The 20318-nt window shown below is 43.2% G+C and overlaps 1 protein-coding gene across 2 annotated transcripts in view; it reads left to right on the top strand.

Moving 5' to 3' along the window:
• SPPL3 (signal peptide peptidase like 3) overlaps window positions 1-19633 on the top strand; it is a 54986-nt gene extending 35353 nt beyond the window's left edge. The window contains exons 3-11 of one of the 2 annotated variants that reach the window (XM_051805455.1): window positions 2726-2814; window positions 5594-5713; window positions 8287-8365; window positions 9080-9192; window positions 14150-14256; window positions 15233-15396; window positions 16386-16585; window positions 17637-17746; window positions 18427-19633. In XM_051805455.1, the coding sequence (XP_051661415.1) occupies window positions 2726-2814; window positions 5594-5713; window positions 8287-8365; window positions 9080-9192; window positions 14150-14256; window positions 15233-15396; window positions 16386-16585; window positions 17637-17746; window positions 18427-18498 (1054 nt within the window). In that variant the 3' untranslated portion in view covers window positions 18499-19633. Of the gene's footprint in view, window positions 1-2725; window positions 2821-5593; window positions 5714-8286; window positions 8366-9079; window positions 9193-14149; window positions 14257-15232; window positions 15397-16385; window positions 16586-17636; window positions 17747-18426 lie in introns of both variants that reach the window. The other variant, XM_051805454.1, reaches the window with a different exon arrangement.
• The last annotated feature ends 685 nt before the right edge of the window (window positions 19634-20318 follow it).

Raw genomic sequence — 20318 nt, 5'->3', positions numbered from 1 at the left:
GCATTTGTAAATGGAAAGTAGCTCACATGGTGAACTTAGAGTTCATGTGAACATGGAGTGCTTCTGGTTGGATTTACAGCTTGGCATTCCCACAGTCCCAGTGCTGTCAGATGGTGACTGTCCTCACGAGCAGAGCAAGAAGGAATTTCTTCGTGTGTTGTGTCTGCAGGCGCCTCTGTAGATACATCCTTGCTTTCCTGCTCCCTCCATTGTTCCATACAAACATGTCCTGCGGGGTTCCCTGAGGCATGGCTGCAGTGGAAGTGATCCACAGCTGAATCTGAGCTTCCATGACAGTGACGTGCCAGCAGCTTACTCATTCCTGTGGCCTCGGCGTGACCCTCCAGAGCGGTTCCCTGCGGGAGGGACTCCTGCCTGCTTTGAAACACTGCGCTGGAAATCCTCCCACATGGAGCTGTGGGGACCCACAGGAGGAACAACAGAGCAGTTCAGTGCCCCATGGGAGGTGCTGGCCCAACATTCCCTTTGGAAGCTCAGGAGAAACTTGAACAAAACAGCAAATGTTTCCCAACTTGCCATTTCTCTTCAGTCGAGTAGTTTGGAGAATCTTTTTTTACAATATAATTTTTAGCTTTCTTGGAGGGTGTTTTGGTGATCACTTCTCAATTTTTTTTATTATATTAGTGATAATCTGTAGCAGAGGGAAGAGCCAAATCATAAAACAGTTGGGGAGTTGGCTTGGATCAGTAGCTGTGTTGCTAAGTGAAAGTAATTTTCTAATTTATGCTTACTTTTGAGGCAGGGATGTTTTAGGTAATAATAATTGCTGACACCATTGCAGTGAAAGGAGAGGGGCTGAGGTTGTTTATGAGCAGTAGATCTAATAGTTTTTATTTCCAGTTTTCTCTGCTGATAGCAATCCCTTAAATTATGAGTTGCCTGATGCCACTGGGAGAATGATGGTGTGAAGTTCTTGCTAAACTGTGCTAATTCAGAGGGGAACAGAACGCTGCACTGAGAGAAGAATGATGTTGTTTGCCTGAATCTTGGAGCAAGGCCTGGAGGGCTGTCAGCCTCCTCCCAGATTTTTATAGCTTGAGAGGAAAATTATGAAGCTACAATGGATAATGGGGGAAAAGGGAGCGTGGATGAGGGATGGAGGCACTCCAAACAAGAGGCAGGGCAGAGAGATCTTTAGAAGAACAAGCTCAGAACAACAGATTAATAGGTTAGAATGTTAGTGTTCTCCATTGCCTCTTTGTATGTTTGATAACTCTTTGGGTGATGATCCATCATCTGTGTACAAGTACTGTATGTCTGAAGTGGAAGCTTCCTCATATTCAGCCTGAGCCCAAAAGCTGCTAAAATCTCATATCACTGTTGGGGAGCACTTGCTTAATAGAAGCAAAGGAAACAAACCAGTTCTATACTGGAAGAGCCTTTTCCTTGGGTTTGTGTAATGCAGTGAAGGTGCTCAACCCCTCTGTCCTTAATACACCCCACCTGTCTTGGTCCTGCAGGCCTGGATGTGCTTGAGTTTGGCTCTGGGACTGCAGCACAGACTCACTCACCTGTGCATTGCAGTGGGTGATCAATGCACTGAAAGGAAATAGCTCTGATGCCCCTGGAATTGTTTAGAAGATCGTGGTGTATTTATTACTTGTCTGATAAATTAATCGAATTTGTTTACTTAGCATAGCACAGTTACAGCTAAACTTGAGAAGGAGTTAATACCTGTTGACCTGGAAGTTTTATTGAAATATTTGGATGCTGCTGCAGACTTAAGACAAGACCAGTGCTTCTGGTGCTTCTCTGTAGCTTATTTGAATAAATAAATATGCAGCTAAATCATGGATAACATACGTGCATCTGAATGAGAAATTCTCATGGTAAACTTGATTGCTGGTATTTTTATTAAAAAGTGTGTAGAATTTAGTGGTAGAAAGTACTGCTGGTCAAAAGAGACCTTAAGTGAAATTCCCCTGTTTCAGAAAGTCATGCCAAATCTGTTAGAATATAATTTACAAGTTATATCAAAGTGAAGGACTGTGGCAAAAGGAGTAGAGTACTGTGTCATTTTGGAACTTTTTAGAAGTGTGTATATCAAAATGAAAAGATGACTCAATAACAGCTGAGCTGGCTACACAGGGGAGTGTTGTCAGCTCCTGTGGATTAATTAAATTATGTCAATTTGTGCTGTTTATTCAAAGCTTCCTCTAGGTATCTGCTCTGGGTGTATGTAAAAATCTAGGCTTTGCTGAAGTTTTTTCAATGGAGTAAGGCCTTACATTCAGCAGACAATTTACTTGTAAGCTAGTTTGGGTCATCATTCATAGCAACATTTAGAGGGAGGCAATAATATTGTCTTAAAAATTAAACCAATAGTTAAAATTGAATGAAGAGGAACCAAATGAGAACTTGGAAAGAATTCAAATTCACCAGAGAACTGAAATGTTTACTGTGCTTCCATCATGTTCTACACTTCCCAGAAATGCAGCTAACAACAAAGCACAGCAAAGATATTTAACACTCCCCAGTGCAGGCACTGGTGAAAGGTCTCACTGTCAGAACCTGTGATTTGGTGCCTTATCTGTAACTAAGCATTTCATTTATCCTAATTTACCAGAGTGTTTGGTGTAGTTTCTAATAACCAGCATTGCAGGGCTTTTTCAGGGAGAGGGTGGCAGAATGGGAATGAGACCAATGGGAATGAGCCTAAACAGGAGTTTAAATCTTCTCTGTTCCATTTGCTTTGCTCCTGCAGGTCTCTGAACATGGACTTTGAGAATCAAGACAAAGAGAAAGACAACAGCAGCACTGCTGGGTCCTTCAATGGCAACAGCACCAATAACAGTAAGGGTCAGCTTTTCTCCTTGTCTTCCTTCCCTCACTTGTGTCCTGCACCTTCTGCTTCCCCTGGGTGTGTGTTCCAGCTGCTGCATTCCAGATTCCCCTGATCCCAGGGATCCCTGGGCACTTCCCACCTCGCTGGGCCCTCTCACTGCTCTCTGTGTCTGGTCTGTGCCCATGGAAGCCTCTTTTTAAACATCAACATTTCTATAATGCATAAAAATTGCATGTGCACAATTCGTCGTGTTCTGCTGGAAATGGAAACAGCTTTGCTTTGGAAAAGCCACCCCAGAGTGAGGAGGGAATGTAATTCCTTTCTGTCTGGCTGGGATGTGTTGGCCAGTCCAGGGGCAGGGAGAGGCCGTGGGGTGCTCTGACAGCCCCCCGAGGATGATTCAGCCTTGTCAGTGGAGAAACTGAAGAAGAGAGTTCACAGGGCTTTGGGCAACTCATTTATAATGGACAAAAAATACGTGTCTGCACTGTCTATTCAGAGTGGGATTAACATGTCAGCTCCTGTGGGGTGACTGTCCCCTCTGTGGGCTATAAATAGGTTCCAGGCAGCTTGGCCACTGGAGATGCACTGTTTTGCAGGTAAAAATATGGAAGTGAACAGTTAGAGTGGAACACACTGTGCACAATGTGCTGTAAATTCACACCTGATTTTACCTTATAACAATTTATGTGGCCATCTTCTGAGAATGGGCTCTAGAATGAAATATTTTCCTCAAATATAGAAGGCAGGAGTGAGATAAGTGAGAAGCCCTGTGCATGAAACCCCGAATGCCAAGCTTGTTTTGTTTAAAGTAAGAAATATAGCTTTAAAATTATAAATTAAATAACATATGTTTTATGTGTCTCTTGCTTTTTTTGCCTTTTTTAAAATAGACTCTTGGAATTTACATAGTTGTCAGACACTGCTTCTGTTGGCAGCACAGAGCAAAGAGGTTGCTGTGCTTGGTGATTCAGCAATGAACAGTTGAGGCTTTTGGCATCTGGGCAGTGAGGGAAGACAGTCTGGGGCTGGGAAATAAGCACATTAAGGGGATTAGCTGTCAGAATGATCAGAAATGAAACGAAGAGCCCTGACATTTAATGCTGCAGGCACTAATTCCCAGATGCCAAGGTGGTGTGTAGTGTGTCATTTCTGGGGTTTTGTTGTGTTCAGTTTTTCCCTTGAGAAGTTGAAGGGCATGGGAATAAATGTGCTTTCTCAGAGCAGGAGAACCAGATCTAAGTCACAGATTAGGATTTCTGTGTCCTTACACTGTCATCACTGCACTGTCTGTATTGCACTGTACCTTTTTGTACCAGACCTCAGCAATGCAGAAATCCCAAGGGACTGAGTTCCTCTGCTTTTTATTTTTAAAATTTACTGTGCTGCTTATGTTTAAGAATAACAGATCGCGACATGAACTAATAAATGGGTTACAGTGCAGGTGTCACAACTTCCCTGCTCATTGTTTAGCTTCTCTTTTATGGAAATGGTTGGATATTTATGACAGAGAGGTTGTTGTGAGCGTGTTTCTTGGGAGTGTGAGGTTTTTCAACATAATCAGATACATTGGTAACTGAGTTGTGCAGGTAACCTGTTATTTAAAGACACATTCTTACACAGAAACACACACACATAAGCAATATGTGTGTGTATTTTCCTGTGTGGTTATATCGCTATATTCTGCTTGGCAATCTAAAAGCCTATCCTTAAGATCCTTAAAACCCCCTTCATACAGCCATATCTAATTATTTTGGGATAACACAGTGATATTCAGCTGGTTTTATATCTCTTCTAGGTCTGAGTATTGTATTATTTTTCACTGGTCACTTATCAAGTGACTATTTCAGATGTTACCTGATTTTAGTGTTTTACAAGAACAACTGTGTCTTATATTTTTAATTGGGTTATTGCTTACAGCTTCTATCCCCTCCAGGGATCAAATGTAAATACAGCTACAGAGACTGGTTAATTGTTGGACTGTGTGGGAATAGATGGGCTTCTCAATTTTGTTAGTAATTCTAAAACCTCATGGTAAAATGCAGTAGAAAATATCCTATCCCATTATTAACATCCCCAGTGGTTACACTGCAGGCTTGAGGTGGGGGAAATAATAAAATACTTCAGTATCTGTGCACTGTTTAAAATTGCTGCCAGCTATAAAATGTGAGCCTGAGTTCATGGTGGTTTTTAGGAGAAAGGGATTGTAGAGCTCTGCTCTGAGCTGGGGGTTTCACAAACAGGTAAATGTGATTTTTGGAAACCACCTATTATTGTGAGGCTTGATGTTATCTGGTGACTGCAGCCTGTGATGCAATTTAAGTGCCTGGTGGCCTTCACCCAGGTGGAATTTGAAGCTGTGGCACCCTTTGCATGAGCTGGGACAGCCTGACACTGGTCAGGCTCTTCCCCTCCTGCTGAGGGGTTCAATAAACCTTTCCTGTGCTCTGCCCTACACATTTCTGTGTCTCAGTGTAAAGTGAAGCAAACATATAACTGCTATGTCCTAATCCCTAAGTAATGTTAATTTTCATAATTTGTTATTCATTCTCTCTGTGGCACAAGTGAGAATTCCTGCATTTTCTTCCAGCCCTTGGGTTCTGCAGGGCAGGGCTGTTGCTGTGCTGGCCCAGCCGGGGCGTGTCTGCACAGACCCCTGGGCCTGGCTGTGACAGAGCCCCAGGATCTGGGGGTGCAATGGAACGTGCTGTCAGAGCCCTCCCTTGTGCTGCTGAGGGCCAGCTGGGAGTGTGTGTGAGAGTCAAGTGTCCCTTCTCTCTCCTGCAGGTATTCAAACCATTGATTCCACCCAGGCGCTGTTCCTGCCCATCGGAGCCTCCGTGTCTCTCCTAGTTATGTTCTTCTTCTTTGACTCAGTTCAAGTTGTCTTTACAATATGCACAGCAGGTGACTAAGGTTTTTTTTTTCTCTCTAAGAGTTGGAATAGAACAGAAAGTACTGATGTCATTACATTTTGTTGATAAGAATTGTAGTATTTGCCACAGTACATTAAAAAAAGAATCATCAAATTTCACAGTTGTATTTCCATGTCTCTGTAGCTATAAATAAAGTGATAAGTATTATTTGAGAAGTATTTTCCACTTAGAGATTTGCTAAACCTTCTGAACTATAAATTGCCAGAGCTTTAAAGATGCCAGATGTATTATTTTGCATGAAGTTCACTTGTTTATAAATTGGTGCTCAGAACTGTGTGTGGTATTTCATAATTCAGATACTTTATGGGAAATAACTCTGGGGATCCTGCCCAGAGACTTCTTTTCCTAGTTTAATTTTGCTTTCGTGCAGTTTTTCTGTTTCAAGAGTACTTGTGGTCTCATGAGCATTTGAGTGTTAGTCTTTTGCACTGCTTGAATTTAGAACAAAATTGAAACAGTTATCTGCGAAAAAATTGCAAATCCTCCACTCGTGTTTACTGGTTTCATTTTGTCATTTAAATAAATACCAGGGCTTCACTTTCTGGAAAATTTTGGCCTTTTGATCTTTTTGCAATTTTTCAAGAGACCAGCTACTGTTGATAGTAGCAAGATTCTTCCTACTGCCCTAGAGATGCAGCAGCTTCTAAAAATTGTACTCAGTCCACATACTGAGCCCATAAAGCTTTTTAAACCCCCAAATACCTTTCATCCTCTCCCACTTCACATATTTTCATTGCAGGCTTTTCCCTCATGATTTAACTCCTGAGCTGTGCATCTTCTCCAGCCTCCTAAACAGGGCTGATGTTAATGGGTGAAATGTGAATCTCTAGTCTTGAGACTAATTGTACCCCCTGTAGAGGCCTGTTGAATTCTGCTTTTTAACTTTGACCTGTGACACACATCTTCTTTCCTATTAAAAAAAATACTTCAGATTAATTCTACTGCATGCTAGATATTAGGGGAATTTACACACAAGTATACAAGATATTATAAGGGAAGATCTATGTCAAAAGATAAAATCGGTCAGGGTTCTTGGGCCATTTATTTCCCACATGACCTTGACATTTGTAACATTTGTGTGTGTAACTGCAGGATCAGTTGGGGCTTGTTGCAGGTTCAGAGGATTGGGGATCAGTGCTCCTGGGTAACTTTGTTCTTGAACCTGGTTTTATGGTACTTTTGTGCTTTTCCCTGGGCTTGCATCAGAGAGTGTTGTTAAGCCCAGAACCTCTGAAATGCAAAGTGTCCTTAGAGGCTGTTCAGCAGGATGGGGACCCTGCTGGAGTTGGGAACCTGGCACTGGTCTTGGACTTGGTCCCTCTGTCCCCTGAAGCTGAGGTTGTGCTGTGTCAGTGTGTGCAGCGTTGCCACACTCTTCATTCTTGCCCTGCCCATTCTGCTTTTTGTCCCCCTCTTGGAAATACTGACAGAACTCTGAGTTTTCCTGGTGCTGTTTACATGCAGACACTTCTTAAATTTTCTTTTTAGATTATTTGATCTCTCCTTTTTTTTGTTTTGTTTTGTTTTTAACCTTCCTCCCACCTGAAAGGAAAGATGTGGTTTGACCAAACCAATTCCTTTTTCCAGTTGGCTGAAACTGTGTTCTGAAGAGAGTGTTTGACTCCTCGTCTTCATTGAGAAGAGAAAAAAAATCCCCTTTAAAGACCAGCAGCAGCCATCCCAATTTTTAAAGGAATAAGTAGAGGACAGCACAAAGATCTGATCTGAAGGATGCAGAAGGTTTCAAGTGCCTTCCATTTTCATGTCAGTGTGTTCTTGCTGCAGCAGTTTGGGATGTGCTGCTGACATGTCTGTGTCTCCACGCCCTCGAGCTCCAGCCTTTTAAACAGCCCTTTAAAAAAAAAATGGAAGGAAAAATGATTATAAATACCAGCAGTTCCTAAACGCTTTTACAAATGTGTGGGTGGGATAAGTATGCTGCCTGAAAAAGAAAATGTTTATGGAAATAGTCTGTTTGGATATTTATGTCTTTTTATCGTCCTGGTTTCAAAACCTTAAAGCACTTTGTGTTTTAAAAAAGTGAAGTTGCCAGCTACTGGCTATAACTTATTTGAAGTTGTACTGTGTTTCAGTAATGAATAAAAAGGTTTGAGTGAGATGGGGGAAAAAATTACTATCTGAGTTAAAAAGTGGGAAAAAAATCCTTTATTATGCTCTTAGTCTGTGTTGGATGTTGAAGAATTTTCAAAGAGTCTCACAACCAGTTTGTAGTAAGATTTTTTCCGACTCCCAGAATATGTGAAAACTGTTTTTCTTGCTGACACAATCATGAATAGATTCAAGACTTTTTTTAAGGTTTGGGGATGGGGCATTGAATTCCTTTGAGAGCTTTCATTTCATTGAAGTCTGAAAGCCACTGTTCTGCAGAAAACCTCAGAGCCTTGAGCTGCTCTTGCTGTAATAACACTGAGCATATGATAATAGGACATTGTTGCAAGAGCTTTTTCCACTTGGAGAAGCCTGTTTGTGTACTGTAGAAATCAGATCTGAATGTCCTAACATTACCTCTTCTTCTTTTTGTAGTCCTTGCAACAATAGCTTTTGCTTTCCTTCTGCTCCCGATGTGCCAGTACTTAACACGACCTTGCTCACCTCAGAACAAGTAAGGACCTGAGCAATCCTTTACTCCTCTTCTTGTGTGTTGTATTTCTTTCTTTTAAAGAGAATTCTCTAATGAGCATTAACTTCAGGGCTGTTGTTTGTGCCTGGTTTTTGTGCCAACACCGTGCTTCCACTTTGAAAGTAGGAAGCACGATTTCTGCAAGTCACTGGCCCTTGCCAGCCTGGGAAATGTGATACCATTGCAGGGGACTCGATTTCCCAGCAGTGGTTTTTAGAAAGTTTGGCTTATTTTGGCTGAGATTTCAGAGTTTGGGATTTGGGTATTGGATTTTAATGTTCGTTAACACCGGGCTCTGGATTTTAATGCTGCCTCTTCTGGGGACTGTAGTTACATCAGTGAAAATTACAGCTGTTTGGAAACTAATTTTATTTTTTAACCTTGTGACTGGAGTTCATGTTGCTAAAAGCACTATCTTAGGTGGTGGTAGGAAAATAGCATGGTTACAATTTCAAGAGAGGTGCCAAGATTTACAGGGCTTTTTCCATCTCTGCAGTTCATGCTTTATACACACTGTTTGAATGTGAGGAAAGCTTTTATTTTGTTGCTGTTTTGGTACCTACTTGTGGCAAAGGAACTTCCCTTCAGTTGTTCTTGGCATCTTTCATCAGCAGTTGAGCCTTGTTCCAAGTGTCCATTTTCTGCTCTTTAAATGGAAACACAAAGCCCTCTGGCTGATGTTTGTGTTGTTCCCAGGATTTCCTTTGGCTGCTGTGGGCGTTTCACTGCTGCTGAGTTGCTCTCGTTTTCTCTGTCTGTGATGCTTGTCCTTATCTGGGTCCTGACTGGCCACTGGCTCCTTATGGATGGTGAGTATGGGAATTAAGGGGCTTTACTGCTGGTTTGTGCCTGTTCTGACACATCAGTCACTGGTGATGATGGGTGAAATTTGCTGATATTAATGGCTTGCTGAGCTGTGGAGCAGAGTCCCTGAAAACAGCCAGGAACACGCCAGGGGAGTGCTTGGGACACCTGTTTTTCTGGTTTGTAAAAGCTTCCAAGGAAGTGCCAGAACACTCATGAAACATATTCCACCCCTGTGTGGTGTGGGGTGAATCGCCAGATTGAGTTAAAGAAGTGTGGAGACAGTGGTTGTTTGTGGTTCATGGCTTAATCTTAGCAATCTGGTTCATTTTTGCTGTGCATCTTGTTGTTTATTGGTTCAGATGATCAAATAATTTGTTGTGAGGCAGCTCACAGGAGCTGCTTGTCTTTGATCTTTGTGCTGCTTGCCATGGGTGGTGAGATGGTGCAGGTGGCAGGCGGCCAGTTGGCTTGGAGGTGTGAGTTATTGGGGTTTTTTCATGCTGGTTCAACTGAATTCCCAGCTTACTGTTCCGAAAAGGAGCTTTCCTCCTTCCCTCCTGCCTTCCAAATCTCTTGTGCTGGCTCTGGCACTCACTCAATCACATGGTGAGCTGATTGAGCTCACTACAATGGCAGCGTGCTCGGGTTTTGCCAGGCTGTTTTTCTGCTGCTGAGTGAGATGAATTGGATTATTGTGCAGTCAGGTATGTGCTAAATTTGGCCAAAGGTACGTGGCAGCATGCTGGGATCTGAGGGGATGGTGTGGATACGATGGCAAAGGCAGGAAGGGGTCAGCAGGAGCAGCACCTCTGCTGCTCGGCAGTGTCGGCGAAACTGGCTTAGGACATCCTGTAATGGCACCCCGGGGTCGTGATTGCTTGAAGAAAAATTGCTGGAACAACATTACCTGCCCTTGAAATTGTTCATCACAATAGAAAACATTCATCCCATCAGCTTCCAGCTCCTCCTAAACCAGGCAGCAGCAGAGGCAAGTCCTTAGCACGGAAACCTCTCCTTGCACCTTCATTCTTTCTTTTGTACAAAGACACTGTGCTTCATTCATGCTTTTTGCTGCTTTAAAAGTCCCACCTGTTGTATGGAAGGGAAATACCTTTTAAAGTACCAGATTACTAAATGAGAAAAATGCAGACCAAGTTTGTTTTGTGATAAGCAGAGTGGGCCACCATGAAATCAAGGGTGACTTTTGATCTGCAGTAGCTGCAAAGCCAAATGGAATGTCAAGTGTGGATTTTGGCAGAGTCTGAAGAGTTGTCTACACTGAGATATCACCAGAAGCATTTAGTTAAAAATAGTTATTTTTGTGAGTGCTTCAGTCTGACATCATGGGCTTCGAGGTAATTCATCTGCAGAGCTCTGAGCTGCTGGGGCAGTGATTCCTGGCTTTTATTTCTCTTGGAGGTTGATTATGATTTACTGAATTGTGTTGCTGCTGTCTCGCTTTGAAGTATTTTATGTAATTTGTATGAAGGCAGCTTGAACTATATAGGTGATCCTCCTGTCATTTGTTCAAATCCAATTAAATCAGTGTTTGCCAGTGACATTGAACAGGGAACAGCATTTATTGGCCTTTGTCAGGGAAACAGAGTCTGCAGCTTTACTCCTTGGGCTGTGGGATCCTGTCACCTCTGCCTTTACCTCTGCTCTGCTGTGACCCAGTAATGCAGACCCCAGTGACTCCTGTCCCTGTGGGCAGTCAGCACACGTATCCAAGTGCAGCACTCCTGTCCCTAAGGCAGTGCCTGCAGCTGCTGGGTGTGCAGGGCCCGGGGAGGATCCTCTGTTTGGCAGAGAATGGACCAGATGTTGTGACCATGCCCGGGAGGAGCGGGGCGGGTGTTCCTCCTGAGTTCTGGCTGTGTGGCTCCTGGCTGTGCAGTTGGTTCTCCCTGTGTGAGAGACCTTTCTGCTGGAGAGCTGAGGAGAACACAGGAGCAATACTCCATGGTGATTTCCTGTCCTCACAAAATCAAGGTGTGGTGGTTCCTGCCAGAACAGCCTTCACTGCCCAAATCCCACCGTGCCCCCACCGGCACGGCTGTCGGTTGAATGGCTTCTGGGGCAGGGATGTGTTACAGGGTACAGTGAGCAGAGGTTGTCTCGGAGGTTGTTCTGGCATGTGGTGATGCACATTTATAGGTCTTGAAATGCTCGTTTCTCAGAGCAGATTGTTTGATGACAGAATCCCCTGGTAAAGCCTGGGTAAAGGCTTTCCTCTATAGTGGACAGAGCTGGAGATGCACAGTGGGAATGCTGTAGATGGATGGAATGTCTGCAGTTACAGAGTGAACTGCACAGGCACAGATACCCCGGGAACTGCTGCGTCAATGGACAGATCCACGGCCTGTCTTCTTATTCCCTCCCTTTAAAATAAACTTTGGTCAGATCAGAACCTCAGTACCTGTGTCTTTCAAAGGTCAGCTGTGGCCTGTGGGGGAGGTTAAATCCTCCCCAGCTCACATTGTGCTTTGTAAACCAGACCCCACACCAGCAGCATCTGGGGCTGTCATTGCTCTGGGTGCAGGAGGGCAGGGGAGCTGCCGGAGTCTAATCACATATGCAAGAATATTCTTAATCCTCAGAATATCCCTGTTCCATAAGGAGTGTGCTTGCAGGGACTCTGGATTTAATTAGTTTTGTTAATTGAATGTTAACTCTTCCAGTTAATTCTTTCTTACTCAGCTTTCTTAAGCCAATGCCCAGCACTTCCAAACCAGGGCTGCCGTTTGTGTGGCCACTCTACCTCTTTTTCTCTTCTTTCTCTCCTCTTTGTTTCTATTTTTTTTTTTTTTTTATAATTTGGAATATATTTCAGTGAAGATCTACCTTATTTGTTTGTCAACACCAGCTTGGACAGGACTTTGTTTCTCTCATGATTTCTGGACTCTTCCATTGGCAAAGGGAGCTGGCCTCCATTTAGAGAAGCCCGTCGGTGGTTTGGCTGCTCTTTGGCCCATATTCCTCACACTTGCTCCCAGGCATTCTTGCTTCCCTTGTTTTTTAGCCTTACCAGTATTTCCTAAAGCTGTTGCAAAACTGTGTAATTATTACAATGTGTATTTCACTGTCAGCTGAAGGATTTTTTTCCTTCTCCTTTTCTACCCGGTATTTGCGTGGTTTGATGAAAGTGCCTTATGCTTGTGTTCATTTCAGTGACAGAGAAATGGAGTGTGTGAACAATAGATAAAACTTCTCACTGGTTAAAATATTTCAACTTCTGGTTAATTATAACCTGGAAATCCTCTCCTAAATACAGGCTTGCTTGAGCTATTATTAACATTGGCTTTAGAGAAACCTCTTTGATTTAAGACAGACTGTACCCTTGTATTTGCTCTTCTGCCAGAGGAAGTCTGTAACTGAGGGCTATATTGAATTACTGAATGCAGTTCTTTTTTCTTGCTGCTTTGCTGTGTCAAATTCTTTAAACCTTGGTAACTTGCTTACATTTTGTAGCTGGTTTCAGTTGTGCAGTGTGATTTAGGGTATGTTTTTATCTGAGTAATCCCACCCCTCCATTAAAACTGGCAGCTCTGACAGTGGGTGTTGTGTCAGCTCTCAGATCAGGTGGGTTTGGCAGAGGTGCTGGGATGCAGCCCCTGGCACTGCAGGCAGCCAGGATGGCAGGGGACTGGGGGCACATTTTTCCCTTGAATCCATATGGATGTTTCCTTAGTGGTTTTTATGGAAGGACTCCCCAGCTCTCAGGTGAAATGCAAGTGTGAGATGGTTTCATAGTCCATAATTACAGTGTGAGAATCCAAAGGTTAACTTGTACATTTTGGCCAAGTCTAGCTGTCCCACTGGTGGGCATGTATGTCATGGATCAGCTTTCCCTGCAGTTCCACTTGGCCAAAATGGGATTGTAACTTCTTATAAATTCTGTGTCATGTTAGACAAAGACATTTTGTTGACAAATGTCTGCATGATTGAGTGTAATCTGGTCCCAGCTGAGCTCCATTATTCCTTGTAAATAGACTGATATCACAGATAAAAGCTGATTTGCTTTTTAAGGTTTTTTTTTTTTATTTTTTTTTTCTCGTAAGTATCTCTGTAGGGATTTACTTGTAACCAGCTGTGGAGTATCTTTGGTAGCTGAGGCTGGGCTTTAAGAAGCAGAAAATTACACAGAAGTGAAGACTGGGATTTTTGTTTTAGTTTAACATCTTGCCTTTCTACTCTGACAGAATTCCCCTGGGAACAAAATGAACATCTGAGCTGCCTCGTGTCATTCAGCTCATTGATCTGGCTGAAAACTCACCCTTGGGAGAGGGGTTAGGAAAAGACCCATATTTTTTTCCCTGTCAGTAGCTAGGCTTTCACACAGGTTCTTGGGAAATCCCTGGATATCTAAATGATGATGTTTCGTGGTGTTCTTGCCCAGTCTTGCCCAAGCAGAAGGTTGGTTTGAGGGGTTTTTGTCAGACCAAGTTCTAACATGTCACATCACTGTGCTATTTCTGAATTCAGAGTCAAGGATTTTATTTATTTGGGGCATTTACTAGAAAACCTCCTAATAGTGTAAAAGTAGAGGTTTATGTTTGGGGCACAAAAAATCCAAAGTTGTTTTGTTGCTTCTGTTTTTAAGTGGGTAGTCAGGGTTGTAGAGGGGAGATGGAGTCTCTGGGACACAGGACATGGAACATTTCTTTGTGGTGGGTGGTGGAAGCCAAGTGGAATGAGTGGTTGTGCCTGCAGAGGGATCTCTGCTTCCATGGGCACACATTTGCAGTTGGCTACTGAATGTATTTTGACTTTTCTTAACCTTGGTAACAAGAATTTCACTGGCTGGAAATAGCAGACCGTCATCTAGTGCATGCAGAGCTGCACAGGTGCAAACAGAGGCTTCCTCGGGGTTTTGGGGGGGAGATCCTGGCTTGGGGGTGGTGGTTTTTTGTTTGTTTTGCTGTTTGTAATGAACTAATGATGTCTTGCATTTTGTAGCTCTGGCTATGGGCCTGTGTGTTGCAATGATAGCCTTTGTTCGGCTGCCGAGCCTGAAGGTTTCCTGCTTGCTGCTCTCTGGGTTACTAATTTATGATGTCTTTTGGGTAAGTGTTTGGTTTGGTTTCACTAAAACTGTTTTTATCCTTTGGATTTGTAATAGGCCTTGGGCCAGTTTTACATCAGTTGTGCTGGTATGAAGTTGATGAAATCTGGCAAAGCCAGATCACCGGCTTCAGTGCTCCGTTCTGAGATGTTGAATTCTACAGCAGGATATGGAATTATTTCCTTGCTAATTAGTTGACAAAAGCAGAAATATGATTAGAACATTTCAACTTTCACATATTATTTTAAAAAAGAAGTTGGACCTGGAATTTTGGAAGCTGCTGAAGATCAGAACAAGCATTTCCAAGTCCACACAAAGCCGTACACAGGACAAAAATGTGCCAGCTTCTGATTAGCAGAGAAATCTGCAAAACAAGAATGCAAATTGATCTGTAGCCAGGAAGGTTGGCATAGAATCTTAGCACACTTCAACAAGAAACATGACAGAATGTACTTTGTAACAGCAAAAGGGTTTTGTTTCACCTTTGCATAACAGCGAGCGCTGATCCAGGGCAGCGCCCGCTGACAGCTCTGGCAGGCAGGCACTTTCCAAGGGGATGAGCTGTAGTGTAGAGCCTGTTGGAGACCAGGGCTGCCTCATCCCATTTAGGAGTGAGCACTGTGCTCACCTCTTCTCTGCTCTCCAGCTTTCTCCTGTTTTTAGCCTCCTGTTCCCCGCCTCTGTCATCCAGCACCACCTGTTTGTAGCCCAGATGGATCCTTTGTGAAGGATCTCAAGATACTAATCAATGACTTGATATCAGAAAGTATATTCCAGTTATCCTTGAGGATTAATAGTGTAAAAAGCTCCATCTGAGTTTTTGAAATGCTTTTGCCTTTTAACATCATATACAACATATGTGCATGGAAAATTTGGACAATAACCTTTCTTTTCTTGAACAAGCAAAGCAAAAATAGATGCAGCTTTGAGTTGCTGTGGAATTGCACTTTGTAATTTCTGATTTCCTTGTTCCATAGGTCTTTTTCTCTGCCTACATCTTTAACAGCAATGTTATGGTGAAAGTGGCCACACAACCAGCTGATAATCCCCTGGACGTGTTATCCCGGAAACTTCACCTGGGACCAAACGTGGGCAGGGATGTTCCCCGTCTGTCGCTGCCTGGTAAACTTGTATTCCCAAGGTAAAATCAGTGGATCTTTTACTAGATTATATGAGAAACATTTTCCTTCCCTGTACTTAGTAGAACTAATTCTGTTGGAAATTATCATCTTAGTTCCCTGAATAATTGCAGGAATTGGGAAGGATTAGAAACTGCTCTAAACAAGGGCACCTTACTGGACAGGAACTGTGCTGGGGGGAGATGATTCCACACCTCCCTGCTCCAGGGGTTCCTTGCTGGCTCGAGTCTGTAACCAGACACATGCAGGCAGCTCAGTGCAGCAGCAGCAGGCAGTGGGTTCTGTTGGTGTATTTACTCCTGTTTCTTTAGATGTTGGGATGCTGAAATCATAGAGATGAGAAGTTCATTGTCTGCAGTGATAAAAACAAAATTGTTCACTTTGTCAACTTTGTGATAACTCAATTTGCCTTTATTTTCTTGAAAAATATACCTTGGATTTAAGATAATGGACAATTTTAGTTCTTAGTCTACCTCCCAATTGGCTCTTTTCTGGGAATCTGGCAAGACTATAGTTTTCTGTTTTGTCTGAATGAGGCCAAAGGTCTGAGAAGTCAAAACTGAGAGTACTGCCCTGTGTTAGATCTGTGTGCATGGGGATAGAGGTGCAGTGTCTGTCAGTGTTAATCAGTCAGATAAAAGGGCCAGCTGGTCCCTCCCATCAGCTGAGAAGAGAGAGGGCTGAAATACTGCACTGATGGATCTGTCTCATTGAGTGAGTTAAGGGCAAAAGCAGCTTAAACACTGCTGGGAGAAGGAAACTGGTGTGGAGTAACACGTCATCCCTGCCAAAATGGGTTTGTGTAAAGCTGAGCTGAGGTGGTGGAGAAATCACTTTGGAAAACTTCAGTAGCCAGCATTTAGCTCCTGCTACATCCCAAGTTTGCCAGAGAAAGAGGGGATGTGCCAAACGAAGCTCAGACCAAAGTGGAGGAGTCTAGAGCTTGTCACTTTTTGTTTTGGGCGTGAACCTAATTCCAGTTGCTCTCCAGTTCCACAGGCAGCCACTTCTCCATGCTGGGGATTGGAGATATTGTGATGCCAGGGCTCCTGCTCTGCTTCGTCCTGCGTTACGATAACTACAAAAAACAAGCCAACAGTGACTCCTGCGGTGCCCCAGGACCAGGGAACATCTCTGGGCGGATGCAGAAGGTCTCTTACTTTCACTGCACACTTATTGGCTATTTTGTAGGTGAGTAATTAGTGTAATATGGAGAGCTGCCCAGTGGGCAGATGTGGGATTATTGTAGTAGGGTTAAAAGAAGATGATAGCAAGTGTAAAGAGGCTTTAAGAGGATGTTTGGTTATGTTCTTTTTTAATCCTCTTCTCTTTGGGTTTATTGGCATGGTCTAGGGAGAAAAACCCTTCAACAATCTTCCTTTTAAGATTTTTTTGTTGTTGTTGTATTTTATTTAGAGGATGAAACAGATTATCAGTGTGTTTTTGTTAGCACTTACTCTTTGCTTCACTGTCTAGTGTCGTAGCTCATACCTGGGTTATGGTAAAAATATGGGAGTTTCCAGATTAATTATGCTGTTCAAAAATACATACTACATCTAGATAATTCATTTAAATAATTTCTGCATTTTTGTATTCTGCTGTTAATGATCTCTTAGTTAGATTCTATACGTTAATAGTACATACAGAAAATCATCAGTAGTCACAAATGGAATGCTGGTTATAATTTGCTGTAGCCAGCCCTCTGCTCCCTAACATAAAACAGGCTTTTCCCTCAGGTCAGGACGTGTGTGTGCATATCCTGACCTCCTGCAGTCCTTCTGAGGATGAAAAGGAAAGATTCATTTCCTACCCATAGCCTTCCTCTCAGCCATCATTCCCCCAGTGTTCCCTTTGGGCAGGTATCCAGGAGAGTCATTCCTGGTGTGTGCAGCCCTTCCTCTGAGCCCCCACTGCTCAGGCCGGGGCCTCACACTGACGATCTCCAGAGGTGCCAGCCCTGGAGCAGCACTTCAGTGTGGTGCAATTCCCCCTTCTCCTTCTGTTGCATTCTGTTTGAGTTCTTCTTGGGTTAGTCTGGAGAGTCAAAACCAGAGCTGGTGGCCCCATGCAGCCTAATATTCAAACAGAATAATTTGTCACTGTTTGGTTTGTTTCAGTTGCAATCAGGAAGAGCAAAGCAGAGAGAAGTGACTTTTCCCCTCCTATTTAAAATGGTGGATGAAATGCTGAGAACATCCACATGCAACCTGGAGATATTTATAGTGCCTTTTTTCTCTTGCAGGTCTATTAACTGCAACAGTAGCTTCTCGTATTCACCGGGCAGCCCAGCCTGCCCTGCTCTATTTGGTACCATTCACTTTATTGCCGCTCCTCACCATGGCCTATTTAAAGGTAAGAGGGGATGGCACGGGGGCAGCAGGAAGCCCAGCTGGCAGCAGGGTCAGTGTCCTTGCAGTGGCAGCAGCTCTCAGGAGGATGATGAGTGTCCCTGAGAGCTCTGGCCCAGAGCTGAGAGACCACTGCTCATCATTTCTTACTGAGAGAGGAGTTCCTGAAATAGAAGATAATTTAGGTACATAAAGTACCAGTAATTACAAACTCACTAAATTATAAAGTATTAAATGCTGTTTTAATTAAATAAGTGAGTTTGTCCTTGTCCAGCTTGTCATGAAATACCACATGGACAAAGGCTGAGCAGCAGTCAGAGAGGCAGAGCCTTGTTTGCCTGTTCCCAGTCACCTGTTCTCAACAGAAATTTTAGAGTGTACCGTTCAAGTTGAAACACACATCTGGCACTCTGCAGAGCAGAACATAGGAAAGGGCAGGATTTTCCACCTGCATCATTATTTCCTTCCCATCAGAAACCCCTTTTGGGTAGATCTGCTGCCAAAATAAGTCGTTCTGGCCTGACAGGGAAAGGATTTTTTTTTTTGTCTTTGTTGTAACTTGCAAAACAGGTGAAGAACAGGTTTGCTCTGACACACTTGCAATTCTGTGTGCATTTAAAATGTGATTCTAAGCAGAGTTCAGAGTTTCTGAGGACACTGTCCTTGTACTGTTCCCCTGCCCAGGGCGATCTACGTCGCATGTGGTCTGAGCCTTTCCACTCCAAGTCCAGCAGCTCCCGTTTCCTGGAAGTATGATGGAACGGACAGGAAGTGACCTGAACTTCTGCCTTGGTCCTTTTCACTTTAACTTGTGGCTTTGTTGTCTCCTAAAGCTGGACTGGCTGGTACTTGGGAAGGTACCAATGATGGGACTTGTATGAAAGGACTTTGTATTAAAGGAGGGAAAGGAACAAAAGCGAAGATCCCGGAGCTCCGCGTGACTCCCGATCTCCTGCAGATGTGGAGTTGGGGACCCTTTGTGCAACTGCAGCCACTTTCCTCTTTTCCTCACTCAGATGGATTAGTACCAGACTATTACCTTTGTGAGAGAGGAAGAGACAGACTTGAAACTGAAAACGGCTTGAAGTCGTTCAAAAACTCGTGAACACTAAACACAAACATGGTTAAAGAAACTGAAGCTTCTTCAGAGAACCCTCGTGGACATTGGGACCAGTCTCCTGCGGGACTTCGGTTTTGAAAAGAACTGAGACAGAAGGTCTTCTGTCACAATATTGGGTTTTTTTGATTTATTAAATATTTCCTGTGGTGTGAGGTTACTTATTAAATCCACAGACATTGAGTGACTTCTTGCAGTATACATATAAAAATTTGTTGTAACAAGTTACATTTCCACCCAGATGTCATGTTGCAGTGAAAAAGGGCACGATTTTTATACATATATATATACACACATATAGATATATATATGAATAAATAAAAAGGAAAACCTGCTAAGATCATGCTGTGTAGCAGACAGGGGCTTGCTGTAATTTTTAGCATGTAGCACAGTTACTCTGGCTTTATGTATATGGATCTACAATGAGCTGCTGTTTTTTTCCCCCTCCTACAACTGAACCTGCAGTTTAAAACCAAGTGTAGTATTTGTACTGGTTGTACCATGGACTTTAGGGGATATTTGGTTTGATCAATGTAGCAAACTAGGGAAGAAAAAAGTTCAAACCCAGCCCTGTGTGTCTGAGGGGGGAGGAGGTGGGGGTGTCTTTTTTCTTTTTTTTTTCCTCCCTTTTTTTATTTTCGTTTTTTACAAACAGCTCCCTTGCAGGTTTTTAGTAGTTCCTTCTTGACCCAGTGCATGTATTATAGCAGCAATTGTCTTTGTGCTTTCTGATCATAGTAATGTATCACTTGTAAATACATTTTTTCTATTTTCTATTTTTTTGTATTTTTTGCATTTTGTTTCATTAGTGTGCTGTATTTTTCCATGCCCCTGCCCCTTAAAGAAAACAAGAAAAAAAAAAAAAGGAAAAAAGAAAAACTGTCCTTTACTGTTGTGACTGGTTGGAGTTTGTGTGTTGACTGCTTTGTACCTGTAGCTTGTTAAAATGTGGATTTTATTCTTTTTTCTTTAAACCAGCAGTTCCAGTTGTTATTTTATTGACTGAAAGGCTTTCCTGAGGTAACTAAACTTTTTTCCTTTAAAGCAGTGTGCCAAGCTGGGTGTGGGGAGCTCTTCCCAGAAGCTGGTAGCTCATTGACAGAAGCTGAGAATTGTTGGTGGGTGGGGAAGGAGGAATGATCAAGAGTGACTCTGACTGAGCAGGGACAGTTTGGGTCTGGTTTTGTTCTGGTAGGTGAGGAGGGTTTGGTGAAACACCTGATGCTCTGCCCAGCTGGGGGTACAGCAGGAGCATATTGGGCATGGCAGGAAATTTCATCCAGCCAAGGGTGTGCACTGTCATTAGTTAATGTCATTAATTAACGCCCTCCTCTGTTCTCAGGCAGCTCTGGCACTGATGGCAGAGGAGCTGACGGGGCTGATGCATCTGAGCGGGCTGGGACACGACACACCTCCAAGACAGCTGGAACATCCCAGGAAACAGTAAGAAACAGCTCAG

The sequence above is a fragment of the Manacus candei genome, unplaced genomic scaffold (genome assembly GCF_025592945.1).
Source record: "Manacus candei isolate 608988 ecotype Guabito, Panama unplaced genomic scaffold, ASM2559294v1 h1tg000064l, whole genome shotgun sequence".
Classification (NCBI taxonomy): domain Eukaryota; kingdom Metazoa; phylum Chordata; class Aves; order Passeriformes; family Pipridae; genus Manacus; species Manacus candei.
This window is presented reverse-complemented; position numbering and strand designations above follow the sequence as displayed.